The sequence below is a fragment of the Cicer arietinum genome, chromosome 6 (assembly GCF_000331145.2).
Source record: "Cicer arietinum cultivar CDC Frontier isolate Library 1 chromosome 6, Cicar.CDCFrontier_v2.0, whole genome shotgun sequence".
NCBI classification, from domain to species: Eukaryota; Viridiplantae; Streptophyta; class Magnoliopsida; order Fabales; family Fabaceae; genus Cicer; species Cicer arietinum.
Window position 1 is genome coordinate 19,858,418 of NC_021165.2, and position 17,372 is coordinate 19,875,789.

At 26.6% G+C, this 17,372-nt stretch overlaps 2 protein-coding genes across 4 annotated transcripts; one reads left to right on the plus strand and one right to left on the minus strand.

The window, feature by feature from the left end:
* Positions 1 to 400: 400 nt before the first annotated feature.
* Positions 401 to 2,362, minus strand: LOC101497544 (probable O-methyltransferase 3). Its single transcript, XM_012717202.3, has 2 exons — positions 1,573 to 2,362; positions 401 to 983 (listed from the first exon to the last, which is right to left on the minus strand). Exons 1-2 carry the CDS (start codon positions 2,332 to 2,334, stop codon positions 681 to 683), a joined length of 1,065 nt encoding a protein of 354 aa, XP_012572656.3. The 5' UTR covers positions 2,335 to 2,362; the 3' UTR covers positions 401 to 680.
* An 8,604-nt stretch (positions 2,363 to 10,966) lies between these two features.
* LOC101495573 (MLO-like protein 6) lies at positions 10,967 to 15,446 on the plus strand. 3 transcript variants are annotated; one of them, XM_004505476.4, is made up of 14 exons: positions 10,967 to 11,210; positions 11,317 to 11,374; positions 11,499 to 11,653; positions 11,755 to 11,871; positions 12,390 to 12,450; positions 12,538 to 12,626; positions 12,765 to 12,839; positions 12,928 to 13,022; positions 13,169 to 13,218; positions 13,447 to 13,487; positions 13,658 to 13,831; positions 13,962 to 13,997; positions 14,091 to 14,219; positions 14,497 to 15,446. In XM_004505476.4, exons 1-14 carry the CDS (start codon positions 11,025 to 11,027, stop codon positions 14,974 to 14,976), a joined length of 1,746 nt encoding a protein of 581 aa, XP_004505533.1. In that variant the 5' UTR covers positions 10,967 to 11,024; the 3' UTR covers positions 14,977 to 15,446. The 3 variants fall into 3 exon arrangements, with proteins under 3 accessions (XP_004505533.1, XP_073225957.1, XP_073225958.1); XM_073369856.1 differs by having other exon boundaries at positions 11,547 to 11,653; XM_073369857.1 differs by lacking the exon at positions 12,765 to 12,839.
* Positions 15,447 to 17,372: the final 1,926 nt, after the last annotated feature.

The window sequence follows — 17,372 nt, forward strand, 5'->3', positions numbered from 1 at the left end:
AATCTGTCGAGAAAATTTTCCAAACTTATCGGCATAATGAAAAACATCTATAATTGTTTTTATTAAATCTATGTTATCGAGTCTTATGATCACTATGATGAGTGTGGTGTTTTTCAAGTAACAGATATAAACGGTGAAAATCTAAGGAGTGTTTGGATGTTCACCGATTCTTCAATGTCATGAGTCGGAGTAATAGTTATAGTTTAATTAAGTTTTATTTGAAAGTTGTTTTAAAATTTATAAATATTTTAGTATTTTAAATTATTTCAAAAATTTACAAATTTTTATTTATTTATTTTCAATCGCTTTAATATTTTTAAATTAAAAATTTCAATTTCATCTATATTATATACGAATCTTTTTCTTTAAATTTCGTAATTAAATTTTAGACATCCAAATATTATCCAAAATCAAATCATATTTATAGAAAGAATATAGCTTGAACATACGCAACAAACATGGTGCAAAAAAGGGGACCGAAAAATCAACACACATAACAATATATCAACTCCCCATTATTAATAGATGATATAGTACGGTTCGGCTCTTCTTATTACTGTATTTTTCTAGTAAAAGTGAAAAAAGGACAAATAATATTTTAATATTATACGTCTCTTTTTTTTCTTCCATTAAAAAAATCCAATAATTAAAGAGTATCTATGTCTATACTAATTCTAGTACTATGGAAAAACCTCGATGAGAGACTTAAAACCAAGACCATGAGTTATCTTGTAGTTATTGAAACCAGCAGAGAAAAACAACTTAGACCATTCCTTCTCATTTCTCTCTTTTCCATTAACCAACACCATCATCTCCAAATCATAGAACAATTGTGCTTCAAATGATTCGTTGTCTGCTTTCTCATTCCCCATCACTGCGTCTATGATTATCACTTTCCCTTCTTTACCTTTGCTCTTGATTGCCTCCTTGCATTTCTTTAGTATTTTCAAACATTCTTCATCATTCCAGTCATGTAATACACCCTACATATATATATCAAGCAATAACTTAATTAATTCTTGATTTGAAATTTAGAAGCTAAATTAACTATGTGACACACTATTAAAAAAAAGTTGAATTACCAACAAAAATCATTGACTAAAAAATTGTAAGAAGAATACTGACGTTGATTTGAAAGAATAAAGATGTGAAAAAGAAAAAGGAAGAGCATACGCTCACAAAAATTCAGTCAATTATATCTCCTCTCTAACTCTAATTGTAGAGTTACTATAATTATATTCAATTAATTTCAAGTTTAGAGTAGGGTGACTACAATTATATTCAATTAATTCCAAGTTTAGAGTTTACAATGTACTATATGTATTTAAATATTACAATATAAATTACAACAATACTTTTCAACTGTACTGTAGGAGATTTCACTTTTAACTCAAATGATTTGCTGAGTCATTAGTCACTATGAATCATACTCAAAAACAATAATTTTTCTCTTAAATTTTAGCATGGTTAACACTTAATGATAAAATTAGGAAAAAACAATTTTTGTCTAATCTTCATGTGCAATTCAATTATTTTCTAAAGTAATGACAATTGAAAGTGTGAATATTTTACCTTGAGTAAAATTGATTGGGTAGGAGGAATTGACTCAAACATGTCACCTGCAACATATTTGAAGTTTTCACTTCCTTGCAATCCATCAACAACATGTGGGAGATCAAATACAATACACTCAATGTTTGGAAATGACTTAGCAATGGCCTTAGACATAGTCCCTATGCCTCCTCCAACATCAACCAATGATTCCAAACCCTGAAACACCCCTTTACATTTCCCCATCACCACAGTAGAAGCCATTCTAGTTTCACAAGCCATAGCTTCATTAAACAAGTGATTGAATTCAGGATCATGGCCAGCATAATCCCAAAACTCAATCCCATTATTTTCAGTGTAAAAAGGTGAAGGGTCTTCATTTTTGTACCAATTAGAAAGTTGATGCCATGGTTTACTCATAATTGGACCAAGTATAACATGTAACATTGATGTCATACTAAAGGGATGGTCCTTAAGCAATAATCTAGATGCATCAGTGAGTTCATACATTACTTCTAGTTCATTTTTAGTGACAATGAAGAAATTAGAATGAGTTAAGACTCGCATCAAGCGATCGATGTCGCCGGATTTAGAAGGGTGGATTGGTAATGAAGAAATGAGTTGTGAGAGTGGGATGGGTTGGCCATAGTTGTGTATGATATCTGGTATGGATAATTCAATTGCACATTTAAGGGACATTGAGTTTATGAAACTGAAAATTTGATTGAATACTTGAGTTTGAGCTTGAAGAAGTTTTGTAGCATGCTCTTCACTTTGGGCCATTGGTTTTGCTTGCAAGAACCTCGTACTACTTGACTCGATTTATAAGTGGAGGATAACTACTTTACCAACCTCAAATTATTGTACAATACTCAAATTCATAATTTTTTTTTTAAGTTTGTTAATATCACAAAAATTGTGTTTTATATAAATACCATAAGAATAATATTTAAGTAAATGCATCTAAATTAGTTTTTCATAAAAAGTTATATAACTATGGAGCAAACTCCCACACGGTCACCAATACAACATATCCACTACGATATCATTAATAATCAGAATATAGGATAGCATAATATGTGTTCTTCATCATAATTAATTGTTAAGAAATTTGAGAAAATAAAAATTTCCACTACTTTAAAACTTTGGTAGAAATATTCTTAATGAGAGTGTTTAAGCATAAAAATCTTAAATTCATCTTTTCTTAAAAAGAATTAAATTTTTGTAAAAGATGTTTATATTGTCATAAATATTAATACAAAAATTATTTAAATATTTGAAGGATACATGATAATTAATTTAAAAGCATATATTAAAAATAAAAATAATTTCTTTTAGAGATTAGTAAGTTAAGAAATTTTTTATATGAGTTAAAAACAACATATTAAAAAATTTATAAAAATTATAAATTTATTTAACTCTAAAATAAATTTAATTTCCTAAAATGTTTTATTAATAATTGTCAGTATAATAGTTAAATGAGTTGAGATACAAAATAAATTATATTAATAGAAAAAATAATTGTATATTAATATGTAAAAATAAGTAATATAAGACAAATAACTATTGTAAATGAGTAAAATGAAAAAGGTAAAATAATTGTACTATATTAATATATAAAAAGAAGTAATATAAGACAATTAACTATTGTAAATGAGTAAAATGAAAATGGTGTCTTTTATAAGTATAAATATTATATTCCAACACTGCTAGCAGTAGCACGGACTTTATGGTACCATACGTCACTATCAACTTTTTTTTTACAGCTATTATATACAGTAAAAGTCTCCAAAAATATTATTTATATAGTCTCTTTAGGATCGTGATTTGCTGTAGTGTGGGGTACACATAATTTTATTCGAAGACATTGTTAATTTTACATTTTTGTTAGTTACATCTATATATTTTTGTTCAAGATACATCTAAATAAATTATTTATTCAAATTTAGTTTATATATATGTATATAATAAATTAAATATATGTAAATTATTCACCTACTATATTTAAATGTAATAAAAAAAAAATAAACCAACACAAATATTAAAAATAATATACCACTTAATTCAAGCTTAAGCGCTCCATGAGAGATACACCCTAAATAGAATATCTCCACCTTGTAAACATTATGAACCCTTTTGTTACATATGATATAAAGTTGGATAAGAATAAAATATGACAGTGACAAAATAAACATTATTATATCTAATATTTGATATACATGTAATGACCAACAACATAACAGCCTTTTATTTTATTATGTATTTGGTACACATCTCGTCAATATAATATATATTATATTTAAATAATAAAATTAATATTGTAAACAACTACATATTAGTTTTTTTAAATGAACTTGTTATATTTTAAATATTATAAATTAATAAAAAATACTAAAAAATTAATTAAGTAATGAAATAATTTTATATTTAAAACTATCCATTGACACTACTAAATAAACAATTTATTTATTTTTATTAAAATTTACGTATAATTAAATAACTCTATTTTATTTGTTAGAAAATAATTAAAGATATGACATATATTATAGGTAAATAATAGAAATAAATACCCTTGTAAATAAATTATATTTATTTTAAAATGCCAATGAATTTTCATATTTTTATAATTTTGAATATTAATTTATTAAATTATATAAAAAGATAAAGCTATCATTGTGATAAAATTATAAATATTTTTTAAATTAATTATTAATATTTCTTTTTTAAGTTTAAGATCAAATTCTATTAATTATTTTTATATTTATATATGATTAGATTTACATTTTATATTTTATTATATTTTAATTTGATATTATAAATGTAATGAGTAAATTAATATTCTTATTTTATTATGTTAGTTTCTAACTCAACTCATATTCAGGATACAAATTTCAATTAGAGTGACGTGATATGATATAGTTCTATATTAACTTATCATATATTGTTGTTTAATCAAACACTAAATTCAGACACGATATTATAACTTATTCATATAATGTCTCTTATCGTGTCTATCAAACGAACCTGATAGTGTGTGATATTCCTCCGATGTAAAAAAAAATTATGTCAATTCACACCAACTATCTTTACGATTTTTAAAATTATTTCCAATAGCATGTATATGTTTAGCAAAGGATGAAAATAAATATTCAATTAATTTTAACATATGCTTTGATTTAATAGTAAAAAGAAAGGTGTTGCGGTACCATTTGAGAAAAACAAAATTATTTTGTAAGAGTTCATTCAACCTAAAATATTTCTTATGTTAAATTGATTTACTATTCTCTTACTCTATATTTTTTCATAAAATAAACTTTCAATTCATTTTTTTTTAGTGAAGTGAGTAATTTTTTTTAATAAAAAAATGGCAAGCTTTGCCTAGCTGATTTCTTGTGTAGTTGTGTCTTTTTTTCGAGTGTGTTGTGCTTGTAGCGATGTCATGCTCGAAGCGCCTTCTCCACGACGTATCAAGATGCTGTATAACAACAAAGATGAAAATAAACTTCGATATTTCGGTGAAAAGTTTTTTTTTTTTTTCTCTTTAAAATACAAAGACTAAATGTTTAAAAAATGTATTAATATAAAAAATATATGCCAAAAAATATGTAAGAAAATAGTTTAACTTGAAATGTAATCATTCCAATTAGTGTAATTCACTTTAATGATGACGTACTCATGAAGTATCACAAATGTATTTAATAACATATTTTAAAAATAATATAATAATTCAGATATTTTTAAGATACATCTATAATTATTATCGTATTGTTGGTATTTGACACATATATTTCTTCTATAAGATTTTAGGTTTATATTTAAGTGATTAAACAAGTTGAGTCATCTAGCCTAATTTATTTAATCCATTATTTTAGATGGGACAAGTTGAAGTTTTGGATCCTACCACTCAAATTATCTAGCTCAATTGAACCTGCTAAATATTCAAGTTGAGGTTTTGGATCCAACTTGTAATGAGTCTTCGTATGAAATGTATTGCGTTAGAAAATATTTTAGTTTATAATATTTTATGATTGAATTTAAGGTATTTAAATAATTTTTAAATTTAATTACAACGATGTCATTTATTTATCGATGTACTTTAGTTAAATTGTGTGTAATGAGTATGAGTACAAACACTTAAACATTCAAAAAATAAGAATAAAATATTAAAATTGATACCCAATAGCGTATAAACACAAATATAAATATTTTTTTAAACTGCGAATATGAATACAAGTATTATAGTATACTACCAAAATTCAACCTATTACCATTCCTGATGATTTTTTATAAAAAACAAAATCATGCTATAAACGGGCCTATAGCCCCTCCCACTATTAATTTTAAAATGGTCAAAGGGACAAATATGTGTAGTACACGCAGCGCACCCAGGAATTAATGTATATTTAGTTAACAAGTGTTACCGGAATTTAAAACTAAAAAAGTTTATATTAAAAAAAATAAATTTTAAATATTTAGATTCAAACCTAAGATCTTATAGCTGTAGTTTCAGGTTTTGTTTAAACTCATTTTAGTGTCAATACATTTCAAATATAATTACATCTATTAGAAAAAATAAAAATAAAAAATATAATTTCAATGTATTTTTAATTTAAATTTATATTTTTAAATCTTTACAAAGCGTTTCAAAGACAGATGATAGCATTTCTTTTCTGAAAGAGCACTCATGAATTTATGCTTTCGTGAATCTTGTAAGGATATGTATTGTAGAAGACGACAAAAGGGGACAAAAACTAGTGGTTATTGTTTGAATTAATGATGTAGTATGTTTTTGTGTATTATATTGGATTATTGTGGACTAGTATATTCATATTAAGTTTTTGTCTAATACTCATATCAATTAGATGTTAAAATATTGAAACGCATTGTTATTGTTAGTCAAGTAATCACTATTATTAAATTTTAATTGAAATTATTATTAATCACTTACAATAGTGAATGGAAATGGGGGGTTAGTGGGGCTTGAAATGATGGACGAGCTGCGAGTCCCTTGATTTATCATGAGATGCTCCTATCTCTTTCTATTATACAGTATGGTTGTCCCATTGAAACTATACATCACACAATTACTAGTGAAATATATATAATTTCTCTCTCATTGGCACACTAGAAAAAAGTTGTTAATGGCTTATCATAGACTCGTTCTCATCCTCATGTGGAGGTAGTTCGAAGAATAGGATTATTACACATTTATGTACAGTTTAAGATTATTTAATTTATTTATTGATAGAATAGGATTATTACATATTCATGTACAATTTAAGATTAGTTAATTTATTTAGTTTATATTTTCAATTGATTTAAGAGCTAACTAATCTTCACTACAAGAAAACTTTCGGATATTTATGAAAAATTATCTACAAAAAAACTGACTAACTTTATTATTGTATCAATTGATTTTTTAATTATAGTTCACGGTTATTCTGTGGATAAAATTAAAAAAAATGTGGATAGAGTTAAAAAAAATGCAATTCAATCTTGAGTTGTTCGAATTTTTTCGTATTTTATTTACCACAAATTCTACGTAGATAAATGAAGATAATAATTTTAATTGTTCAATAGATTGTTTGTGAAGTTAAAGTAATTTTTTTTTTTATTACTTTGTTTATTTGTTAGAAGGTTTTTTTGTTGAGTTAAAAAAAACTCATCATTTTCACTTCACTAAAAAAACTAAATCATTTTTACTTCACTAAAATTACTAACTCATTATCACTTATCTCTATTCAACCCTAAACTAAAAATCCTTTTTCTTCTAAACCATATTTCACACTCAGACCTCTTCGGCTGTTACTTCACCGTTTTCACATGTTCCCTCTCTCTCTCGTTCTATCGTCCGTTCTCTCACTCTATCTCCCTCTCTCTCTCTCTCTCTCTCTCTCTCGTTTGCTCTCTATTCTCTCTTATTCGTTCTATGTTCATTCTCGTTCTCTTTTTTGCTCTCTCTAATTTGTTATATTTTCACGATTCTTTGTTGAGTAAATGAAGGAAGAAATCGTTTATTAATTGATTTACAAACCCTAACTCGTTCTCTCACTTTGTTTTTTCACGGCTCATTGAAATCCCTAACATTTCAAATTCATTGTTTCACATGTAAGAACTTGAAAATCCCTAACTCTTATAATTTAATCAATTTTTTGAAACAAAAAATCTGAGTTACTTTACTCACGGAGACTCGATGAGTCATACTACTCACATACATTCTTTAAGTGTGTTCCATTACTTGACCGTGGATAAATATTTATCTACGAGTGAATTAACTACGAACCGTGTTCGTGGGTAATCTATGAGTAATTTTACGTTATCTACAAAATTGTCATAGGTAAAGATAAAATCAATCGTAGGTAACAATATTTTTTCTTGTAATGCCTGATTGCAACATTTGATTCATAAGGTGACAATTTGTCTTTACATTTTCAAATTAGTTTGATTTCTCACTATCGTTTTAAATAAAAAATCTTATTTTAAGTATGAATAATAAATATTTGTTTTGTCTTTTTGTACGTGACAACGGAAATATTTGTTTTATTATTTTTTAATATTTATTAATTTTAAATATTTATCTTATATTTTTTGTGTATCAATATAAAATATTTGCCATGTGATTTTTTTAATATATATCACTTATAAATATCCATATCATGTTTTTTATTTATTATTTATAAATATTTATTCTATATTTTTAATATTTATTAATGATAAAGATTTGTATCGTCTTTTTTATGCTTCAGTAGCAAATATTTGTCCCATAATTTTTTATACTTATTATTAACAAATATTTGCCATGTGTTTTTGTATGCACCAAATATATATAAATATTGTATTTTTGTAGTTATTTTTTTATAGAGTAGTTATTTTTTTTTATATTACAAGTTAGTTATTTCTTTTTTTTTGGCAGTTAAGACTTTTTTTCTTATATTGATATTTATATACCTTAAAATCTGCAACGGTTAAGAATAAAGAAAACACTTGATTTTTTTGTAGCTGTTTATTTTCTTATATTGACTTTTTATATTGATAGTTGATGGCTTATTCATGACTGTTGCTTGTTTGTAGTGCTTTCATTTCTCTCAAACAACAACAAAATTAGTTTATATATATATATATATATATATATATATATATATATATATATTAATATGCAAATTTGCAATTGGTGACTATGGATTTGAAGCAATAATATTTAATTATAAATTATTTTATTTTATGAAAATGAACTGTTATTGAATAGGATACTTATCGAAAAATTTCTTCTTAATTTTTTATATATATATATATATATATATATTTTGACTGTCATTTAATTACTTAATCATTACAAGACATTTAATAATTGATAAACAATGATAATATATTATTAATAGTATGAGACCTTCAAAATTTTAAGATTTTGTACGATAGTTCAGCTGCATCGACCTTAGTCACTTTTATTGTATACTAAACGACCCTAAAATTGATTCGAAACTAATTTATTCATTGATATAGTGCTTGCATGTATTAGTTTCCTTTTAATAATAGTGTTGCATCTATTTTCATTCCAATGGAACAAATCAATTCGCTTTTAAAATAACCAACGAATGGTATTAGCAAAGCGAGATTGGAGATTTGTTGAGAACTGAGTTTTAATTAGAGCATGGAATTGTCTAAAGGCACTTAAAGCATCAGTTTTGTATTTAAGAAAGAAAATCCAAGTATGTATGTAGACCTTTTTGTAACAAGAGTTGTTAAAATGCCAACAACATGCTATGAGACTTATAAATCTCCTTTTCAAAAAACAAACTTAAAAGAACTAATTGAGTACAATAAAATAACGTCCAAGTTATGTTCTAAAAATCAGATACAGTTAACTGGTTGAACCGATTGGATCGAGAAATTAAATAGTTAATTCGTTGATCAATCAATTCCAATTATATATATCCTTGTATAATTGATTTAGATTAAATCATTTGAATCATAGTAGGTTAAAAATTTTATTTTTTATTTTTTTACTTTAAAAATTTTAATTTATTTATTCGTCATGATCTTTTAAATTTTATTTATTTATTCGTCATGAGCCATAATCCATAAATATCACGGTTTGATCTTCTGTTCCTTTTTAAACACTGCATAAAAGAGATAAAATATTCAAATGAAAACAAAATATCATTATAAAATTTATATTTGTTGAACAAATCAGTCTCTCTATCACTAAAGGGACTTCCTTGATTTTCTTTTTTTCAATTTCCCCTTTCATCACTAAAAATGGTATTACGCCTTTTATTTATTTGTTCGAATAGTTTTAAAATTATAATTAACAACAAACAAAACTCGTGTTATTTCTCCCTTTCATGACTATGGAGACTCAATCAGTTCTGATTAAGCACAAAATAAAGAAAACCATGACTCAAATTATATTTGTATTTTTTTATTCAATTAACATTAATCAAGACATTATCTCTCTAAAGTTTCTACTATATATTTTTTTTTTACTCTTAACAGACTTCGTTCAAATAAAAATGCAAAGTACAATTCAAACATATAAATTGAATTTGTACTCTACAAATAAACTTCTACCTCCAATTTGTAAATAATCTAAATTTATCCCTTTTATTTTTATTGCTCCTATTGAAAAAATTATGGGCAATTTTTTTGCCACTTTGACCAAAATTTTCAGTATGTCACATTTTTTACAAAAAATTAATTTAACACGTTTTCAAAGATCTAGAAGTCAAAATTTTACAAAACTTGAAAGTTCTGTTTTAGTATATTATCGGATTTTTTGAAAACAAAATTTCTAATAGTAATAAATTGTATGCCGGAATTTTCAATTCAAATTTTTTACTCATGAATTTTTTGGTAGTATATACTTATGTTCTAGACAAAATGTTGAAATTTTTGATAACTTTGTTTTTTCTTTTATTTTCATAAATTGAAATTTTCAATTTGTTTTAAAATGCGGTTTGTATCTTTTTTTTATAAAAAAATTGTTTGTGCGTTTTGTTTTAAGCGGGAATGAAAAAAATACAATTATGTGTAGATTTAAGTGAAATATTCATAATTAATTAAATATTTGATTTACGAGAAACTGTTATATCATAGACGAAAAAAATTGATCCATAAAACTGAAGAGTTAAATGTTATCATTTTTCAGTTTAAAAAATAATTACTAGAAAATTTATTTACAAATTTTTTAGTAGACATAAATAACTAATATATCAACTATTGTTATTTATTGACATTTCATATATATTTTGGATGCATTAGGCTGACACTTTGCTAAAACGGACTCATCAAATTGATGATTGAGATTGACAGTTCTGACTTTCCAAAAAATAATCCAGATTTCGTACTCTGTACGGTGTACGGAGTTTTCATATAATAATTAGGTTTATTTTGACTAAAAAGGAAGATTTGAGATTAAACAATTAAAGGCATACATTGCTTGCAATACTAGTTTAAGTAATTTTTCTTTCTTTCTCATGTTAGCTACTGAGCAGGGGAGAAACATAATTAGCAACGGTTTAATTGAAATTAAGAAGAACATGGCTGTTAAAGGAGAACAAAGATCTCTTGAAGATACACCAACATGGGCTGTCTCAGTTTGTAGTTTCTTTGTTCTAATTGTATCTTTGATCATTGAAGCTGGACTCCACAAATTGACTGAGGTAATTAAATTAATTATTGTGAAGTAGTGCATTTATGAAAATGTTTTTGAATAAACTCAATACTATAGTATATCCTTAATTACTATGTTTAATTTGCATGCTTCAGCATCTAAAGAAAAAGAAAAGAATATCCATGGGGAAGGCTTTGGCTAAAACTAAAACAGGTTGGTTCGAGTCTTGACTTATTTTTTAATTTGAAAAATGATGGATGACAAATATCTTAATTTTCATCAGTTATTGTGAAATAATAAAATAAAGTTGTTGTTTATTGGGGTATGTTGATATTAGAAATGATGAAATTCGGTTTCGTGTCACTTCTTCTGACAATATCGCAAGTGCCAATATCCAAAATCTGTATCAACAAGGATGTGGCGAATTCTTTCCTACCATGTAATGATTCTATGGAGTCGGAATATCAGTTCATCAATTATTGTGAAGCAAAGGTCATATTAAATATTCCATGTTCTGTTAATTTATACTAATATAGTACAAAAGTATGCTGGAACATTTTGGAAATTCTATTCAAATGCTTATGAATATGCAGGGCAAGGTTAGTCTTCTTTCAAGTGATGGAATTCTGCAGCTAAATATCTTCATATCCTTTTTGGCAGTGTTTCATATACTTTTTTGCACATTCACGATGTGCCTTGGAAAGGCCAAGGTATATATAATCATCATTTTCATTAATCTTGTGGAAACTAGTAGGAAGAAATTAATAGTCCATATTTAAGTTTCATGAATTTTCATATTTATACAAGTTTGATTATACATATGTCAACTATTAATATAACGCAAAACCAATTGCTCAATACAAATTGCAAAAACAGCAAGAAAAGAAAGAATCCTAACAACTCCCAAAGCATCCATTTGAAGAGTTGACAAAAAAATGTTTCATATCATAAAGTCAATATTGAAATAATTAAGCATTCCCCCACGCAAAAGAGTCTATTTCATCTAATATAGCTACTATCAATTAGTAGTATTTTTATTTCTTCAGTTGGCATATTCTGACCAACATTAATTTAAAAAAGTCAACTTTGAATATTAATCCCATCTCCACTAAAATTTTGAATAATGTGACAACAATGACGGTTCATATAGCATACAAAATTAGTAAAAATAAATACATACATATATTTATATTAATGGGTAATGAGATATTGCACTTATATGTGACAGATGAGAAGATGGAAAAAATGGGAGGACGAGACTCAAACACTCGAATATCAGATAGATAATGGTAATTATTAATTAACCTTATTCCTTCCTGTGTTTTCTTTTAAATGTGTTGTTGATTTTTATTTTCCTATAAATTTTCTAATTACAGATTCAAGAAGATTCCAGTATATAAGTCAAACATTGGGTGGCAAGCGTCATTTGAAATTATGGAATAACTATTCTCCGTTGCTGTGGATGGTAGTATATAAGTTGAATTTAATTTGAAATGTGAACATAAAACTTTAAGTTAAAAATTTGAAATAAAAAGTTCCTTGAAACTTAAAAACCATGAAATTAATGTTTTACCCACATGCACTAATCATGAATCATATATAGGTGTGTTTTATGCGGCAGTTCTATAATTCAGTCTCAAAAGATGATTACTTTGCTCTACGAAATGGGTTCATTGTAGTAAGCTAGCTTCAATGTTATGCAATTTAATTATGAAACAAATTGGGGCACCAAACACAAATTCATTTTCCCTAAACTTAAACTGCAGGCAAATATTTCAATGGGAAGCAATTTCAATTTCAATTTTAAGAAATTTCTTTCCCGTACTTTTGACGAAGATTTTGAGAAGGTCGTTGGAATCAGGTACTCCAATTAATCTAATACTCTTGGATAATGTTATACAGATCAATAATTTTTTACCATGTAGATTCTTATATAGTTAAAAATAACGTAATTAAATTATACAGGGCTAAACAATCATGATTAACCAAGCTTTTCACCTCTTGCAGATTTTGGATATGGTTTTTCTCCATACTTCTCATATTCCTTAGTGCACATGGTACGAAACGTTATATAATTCTCTATTATATAAGGAAAAAATAATATATTTAAAAAATTGATATATGTAATTTAAATTTTTTAATACTTACATTAACTTTTCATATAATCCTTTTAGTTATCTTGTCCCTTGCTATTTTACTCATGAGTTTACTTTAGTGGCATAAAACTAAAACATTTTTATTTTGCAACAATATTATCTATTTAACAGTGATTTCATTTTTTGCAGAGTTTTATAACTACTACTGGCTTCCATTTATTCCACTTGTGGTAATTTTGATACCATAACTTTTTCATCTTTTCTTTTAATTTATAAAATTCAGCAGTACAATGCATTAATTGATGATAAAGGCATAATACTATTTCTCTTAATTTTAGTCCATTACATTGAATTGGTTGAAGAACTATGATTTTATAATTTTTTTGTGATTTTATTGAAGGTTGCTCTCCTTGCGGGGACTAAACTGCAAATGATAATAACGAATATGCATCTTGATAGTTGCAAGCAAAGCCCAGTGATCAAAGGAACCATACTTGTAAGACCAAGTGATGAATATTTCTGGTTTCATCGACCCGAATGGCTTCTCCATATAATCAAATTAATCCTTATACAAGTACGTCCAATCACAACTACGAATACCGAACATAACACTGACACGTAGTCACTGATGATAACAATTTTGAAAAATAGAAATGGTTGAATGTAACTATATGCTTATGCTTATATTATGTGATTGATGGCAGAATTCCTTTCAACTTGCATTTTTCACCTGGACTTGGGTAAGTAATTACTACTAATTAACATTGGTGTGCTCAATAGATTTAGATATATTAACTTTTTATGATGATTCTATATATACTAAGAAAGAACAGTATGAATTTGGTCCAAGGTCTTGCTTCAATAGAGAAAAAGCAGACATTGCCATAAGGATTGCATTGGGTTTAGCTGTACAGCTACTATGTGGTTATGTTACTCTGCCCCTTTATACACTTGTCACTCAGGTAATAAGCAAACTAATTAATGTTGTGCTATATATATATATATATATATATATATAATGACCCCTTGTTTTGCTTGAAATTGTGAATATATATATGACAGATGGGGTCTAACATGAGGAAGGAAATTTTCACGGAGCGTGTTGTTGAAGGTCTAAAAAGTTGGCAAAAAAAGGCTAAGAGATCAGCAAATTAATTAATTTTGTGCTATATATATATATATATATATATATATAATGACCCCTTGTTTTGCTTGAAATTGTGAATATATATATGACAGATGGGGTCTAACATGAGGAAGGAAATTTTCACGGAGCGTGTTGTTGAAGGTCTAAAAAGTTGGCAAAAAAAGGCTAAGAGATCACTTTCGAAAAACAACTCAACTTGTAGCAGACACACAGTTTCAGCTTCTTTACATTCAAAAGCAAGTGAGAATTCAGTAAAAGAGTCTTCAGAGAGTATGCACAATAAGGTTGATGATAATGAAAACATGCAATCAATAACAGTGGTCACAGGAAGTGGAGAGGAAGAAGAGATAAATATTGCAACTAATAGTAGTGTTGAGCAAGAGATGATAATACCAACTGAGGAACATAATGCTAAGATCATCACCAGAGGAATCTATGACGGTGAGATCTCATTTGGAAGCAGTTGGAAGAATGTTGGTAGTAGCAGGAGCATAAGGGAAATTGTTTCAATAGCTGAAGAAGAAGAAGAAAATGAAGATGAAGATGTCACTGTCACAAATTACCACATTTGATTTCATAGGAATTGGACTTATAATATTTATTTCAATAAAAATAAAACAAAACTGATTCTTAAGCAATAATACTATCAGCAATCTAGTAAATTAATGAAAGTGATTTCTAGTTTCCAGCATTACCATTACTTTTCGCTTCCCCCAACTCTTACTGCTAATACTTACACAAGATTATTTCTATTTCAAATTGATGAACAAAAGTTTGAGGAGGTAAAGCTAACATGGTAAACTCCAACAAAAGGGAACATGTAAAATAAGATAAGGAAGAATAACACATGAATCTGTCTTTGATTGCTGTTGTGGTTTGAGGAGGTCCAAGGGTTCAAATTAATGCAAATTGTATGGTTTTCATCCTTTCAAAGGTCCATAAGCCAACAAAAATGGCGCTATTTGTATGGTTTTGTATTTTGTAACATTTGCATGTATGTTTATCCGGTTGAATCCTATTTTATTTTAGAGTTTTCATTTTACGTTTGTTTCCTTTATATAAAAATTAATTTTTTTTTATTTTTACATCTCACGTTTTGAAAATTTAACAAAAAATATTTTGAAATTTTAGTTTATCATCAAGTTTTCGAAATATAAAATGATTTTATTTTCGAAAGTTTCATTTCATTTGAAATTTTCGAAATACAATTGATTGTAGTTGTAAAATATTTTTGAATTTTTCACCTTTAATGAAAAATTCGGAATGAATATTTTCGAAACTTTCAAAATTTCGAAACAAGAATTTTTCAAAAGTTTCAAAAGTTTTAAAAATGTGAGTTTCAAAAGTTTCAATTTTTTTGAAAGTTTCGAAGATTTAACTAACAAGTTTTTGAATGTTCAATTTAATTTGAAACTTTCGAAAAATTAAAATAGTGAGTTTCGAAAGTTTCAAATTGATCGAAACTTCCGAAAAATCTGAAATTCTTATTTTGGAAGTTTCAAATTGATCGAAATTGTTAAGGCAAAATCCCAAATTAATATTTTCAATATAAACAAACAAGTTAATTAATTTCTAATCACGATTCTAATTGTGTTGTTATTTTACTTGTGTTTTTTAGTGTATTATTTGAAGATATATAGGTAATCATATATACTATACAACAACACAAAATCATTTTGGTTTATACAAGACCATTCTAGTATATTAAAGAAAACTATGGTTCATAAGAGCATCAATCTAGACAAACAAAGATCATTATGGTTTTTAGCAGCAACAGTCAAAGCAAACCAAGATCGTTCTGGAAAATTCATTTTAAAGATAAAAATGAAATGAATTATTTTTCAAAATACAGATCTTAAGTAAAACAAATATCAAGACAACTCAGAACCATGATCAAGCCCAAAAGGTTAAAAGAAGCAAAACAACATAAAGAACAATAGCAAGATCAATCTCCAGATTGATGGCCTATAAACAAGTACAATTAGGACAACAACGATGAAAAGGACATTGATGATGCACCTTTTGTAGAAAGCTCAACTTGTGTACAAAGCAGAAAACTGACACCAAACAGCTGTTAATAGCTCTCAGTCACAATACACACTCAAGCACAAACGAAGAACATTCTTGTTACATAGCAGAAATATTATGGATAAAATAAAACACATGTCTATTAAAATATCACTCTGAACAGCTGAATCAGTGAGAATTATATGAGTTATCGTCAATCTTCATCACGCCTATAAGAAGAACCTCAAGGTGAAGAAAATATCAAGAGTTTTAAGTGCAATCAATTCATCACTTAAACTATCATACTTGAGAAATCAAAGCTCTTCAATCAAGCAAAGCTCCAATTTTGTTACACTAGATTCAGTGATCTTTTTACTGAAAATCAATCTCAAACAAGTGTTGAGTAGATTCTGATTCTTCAACCTTCTTTTTATAATTTCATTTGAAACTCAAGACTATATTCTTAAAGATAGTTTGAGTGGTTTGTAAAAATCATTTTTGTGATTAACGGTATCGCGTAAAAATTCTTTTTGAATTGAAAGATAATTGTAAAAAATCATTTCAAGATTGAAAGATGAAAGTTGTAACTAATCAAAGGTGATAAAAAAATGTTTGTGTGAAAGCAAGAATGTTCTGCGTAAGGACTGGACGTAGTATACCATGGGTGAACCAAGATACATCATTGTGTGATTCTCTTATCCTTATCCTTAATTATTTCTCACTCAGAATCACTAATCACATAGAAATAATTTGTTTTATTTATTTTCACCAATTAGGAACGTTCTGCATTTTTGTTTTATAATCAAGATTGATCTTGAGTTAGTTTTAAATTAAAAGCATGAATTATTCTTTAAAATGGAATCACAATTCAAATCCCCTTACTTATGATTGATATTGCTACTCATAAACTTTCGAAATTTCTAAAAAAATTATATTTTGAAAGTTTCGTACTATTTGAAAC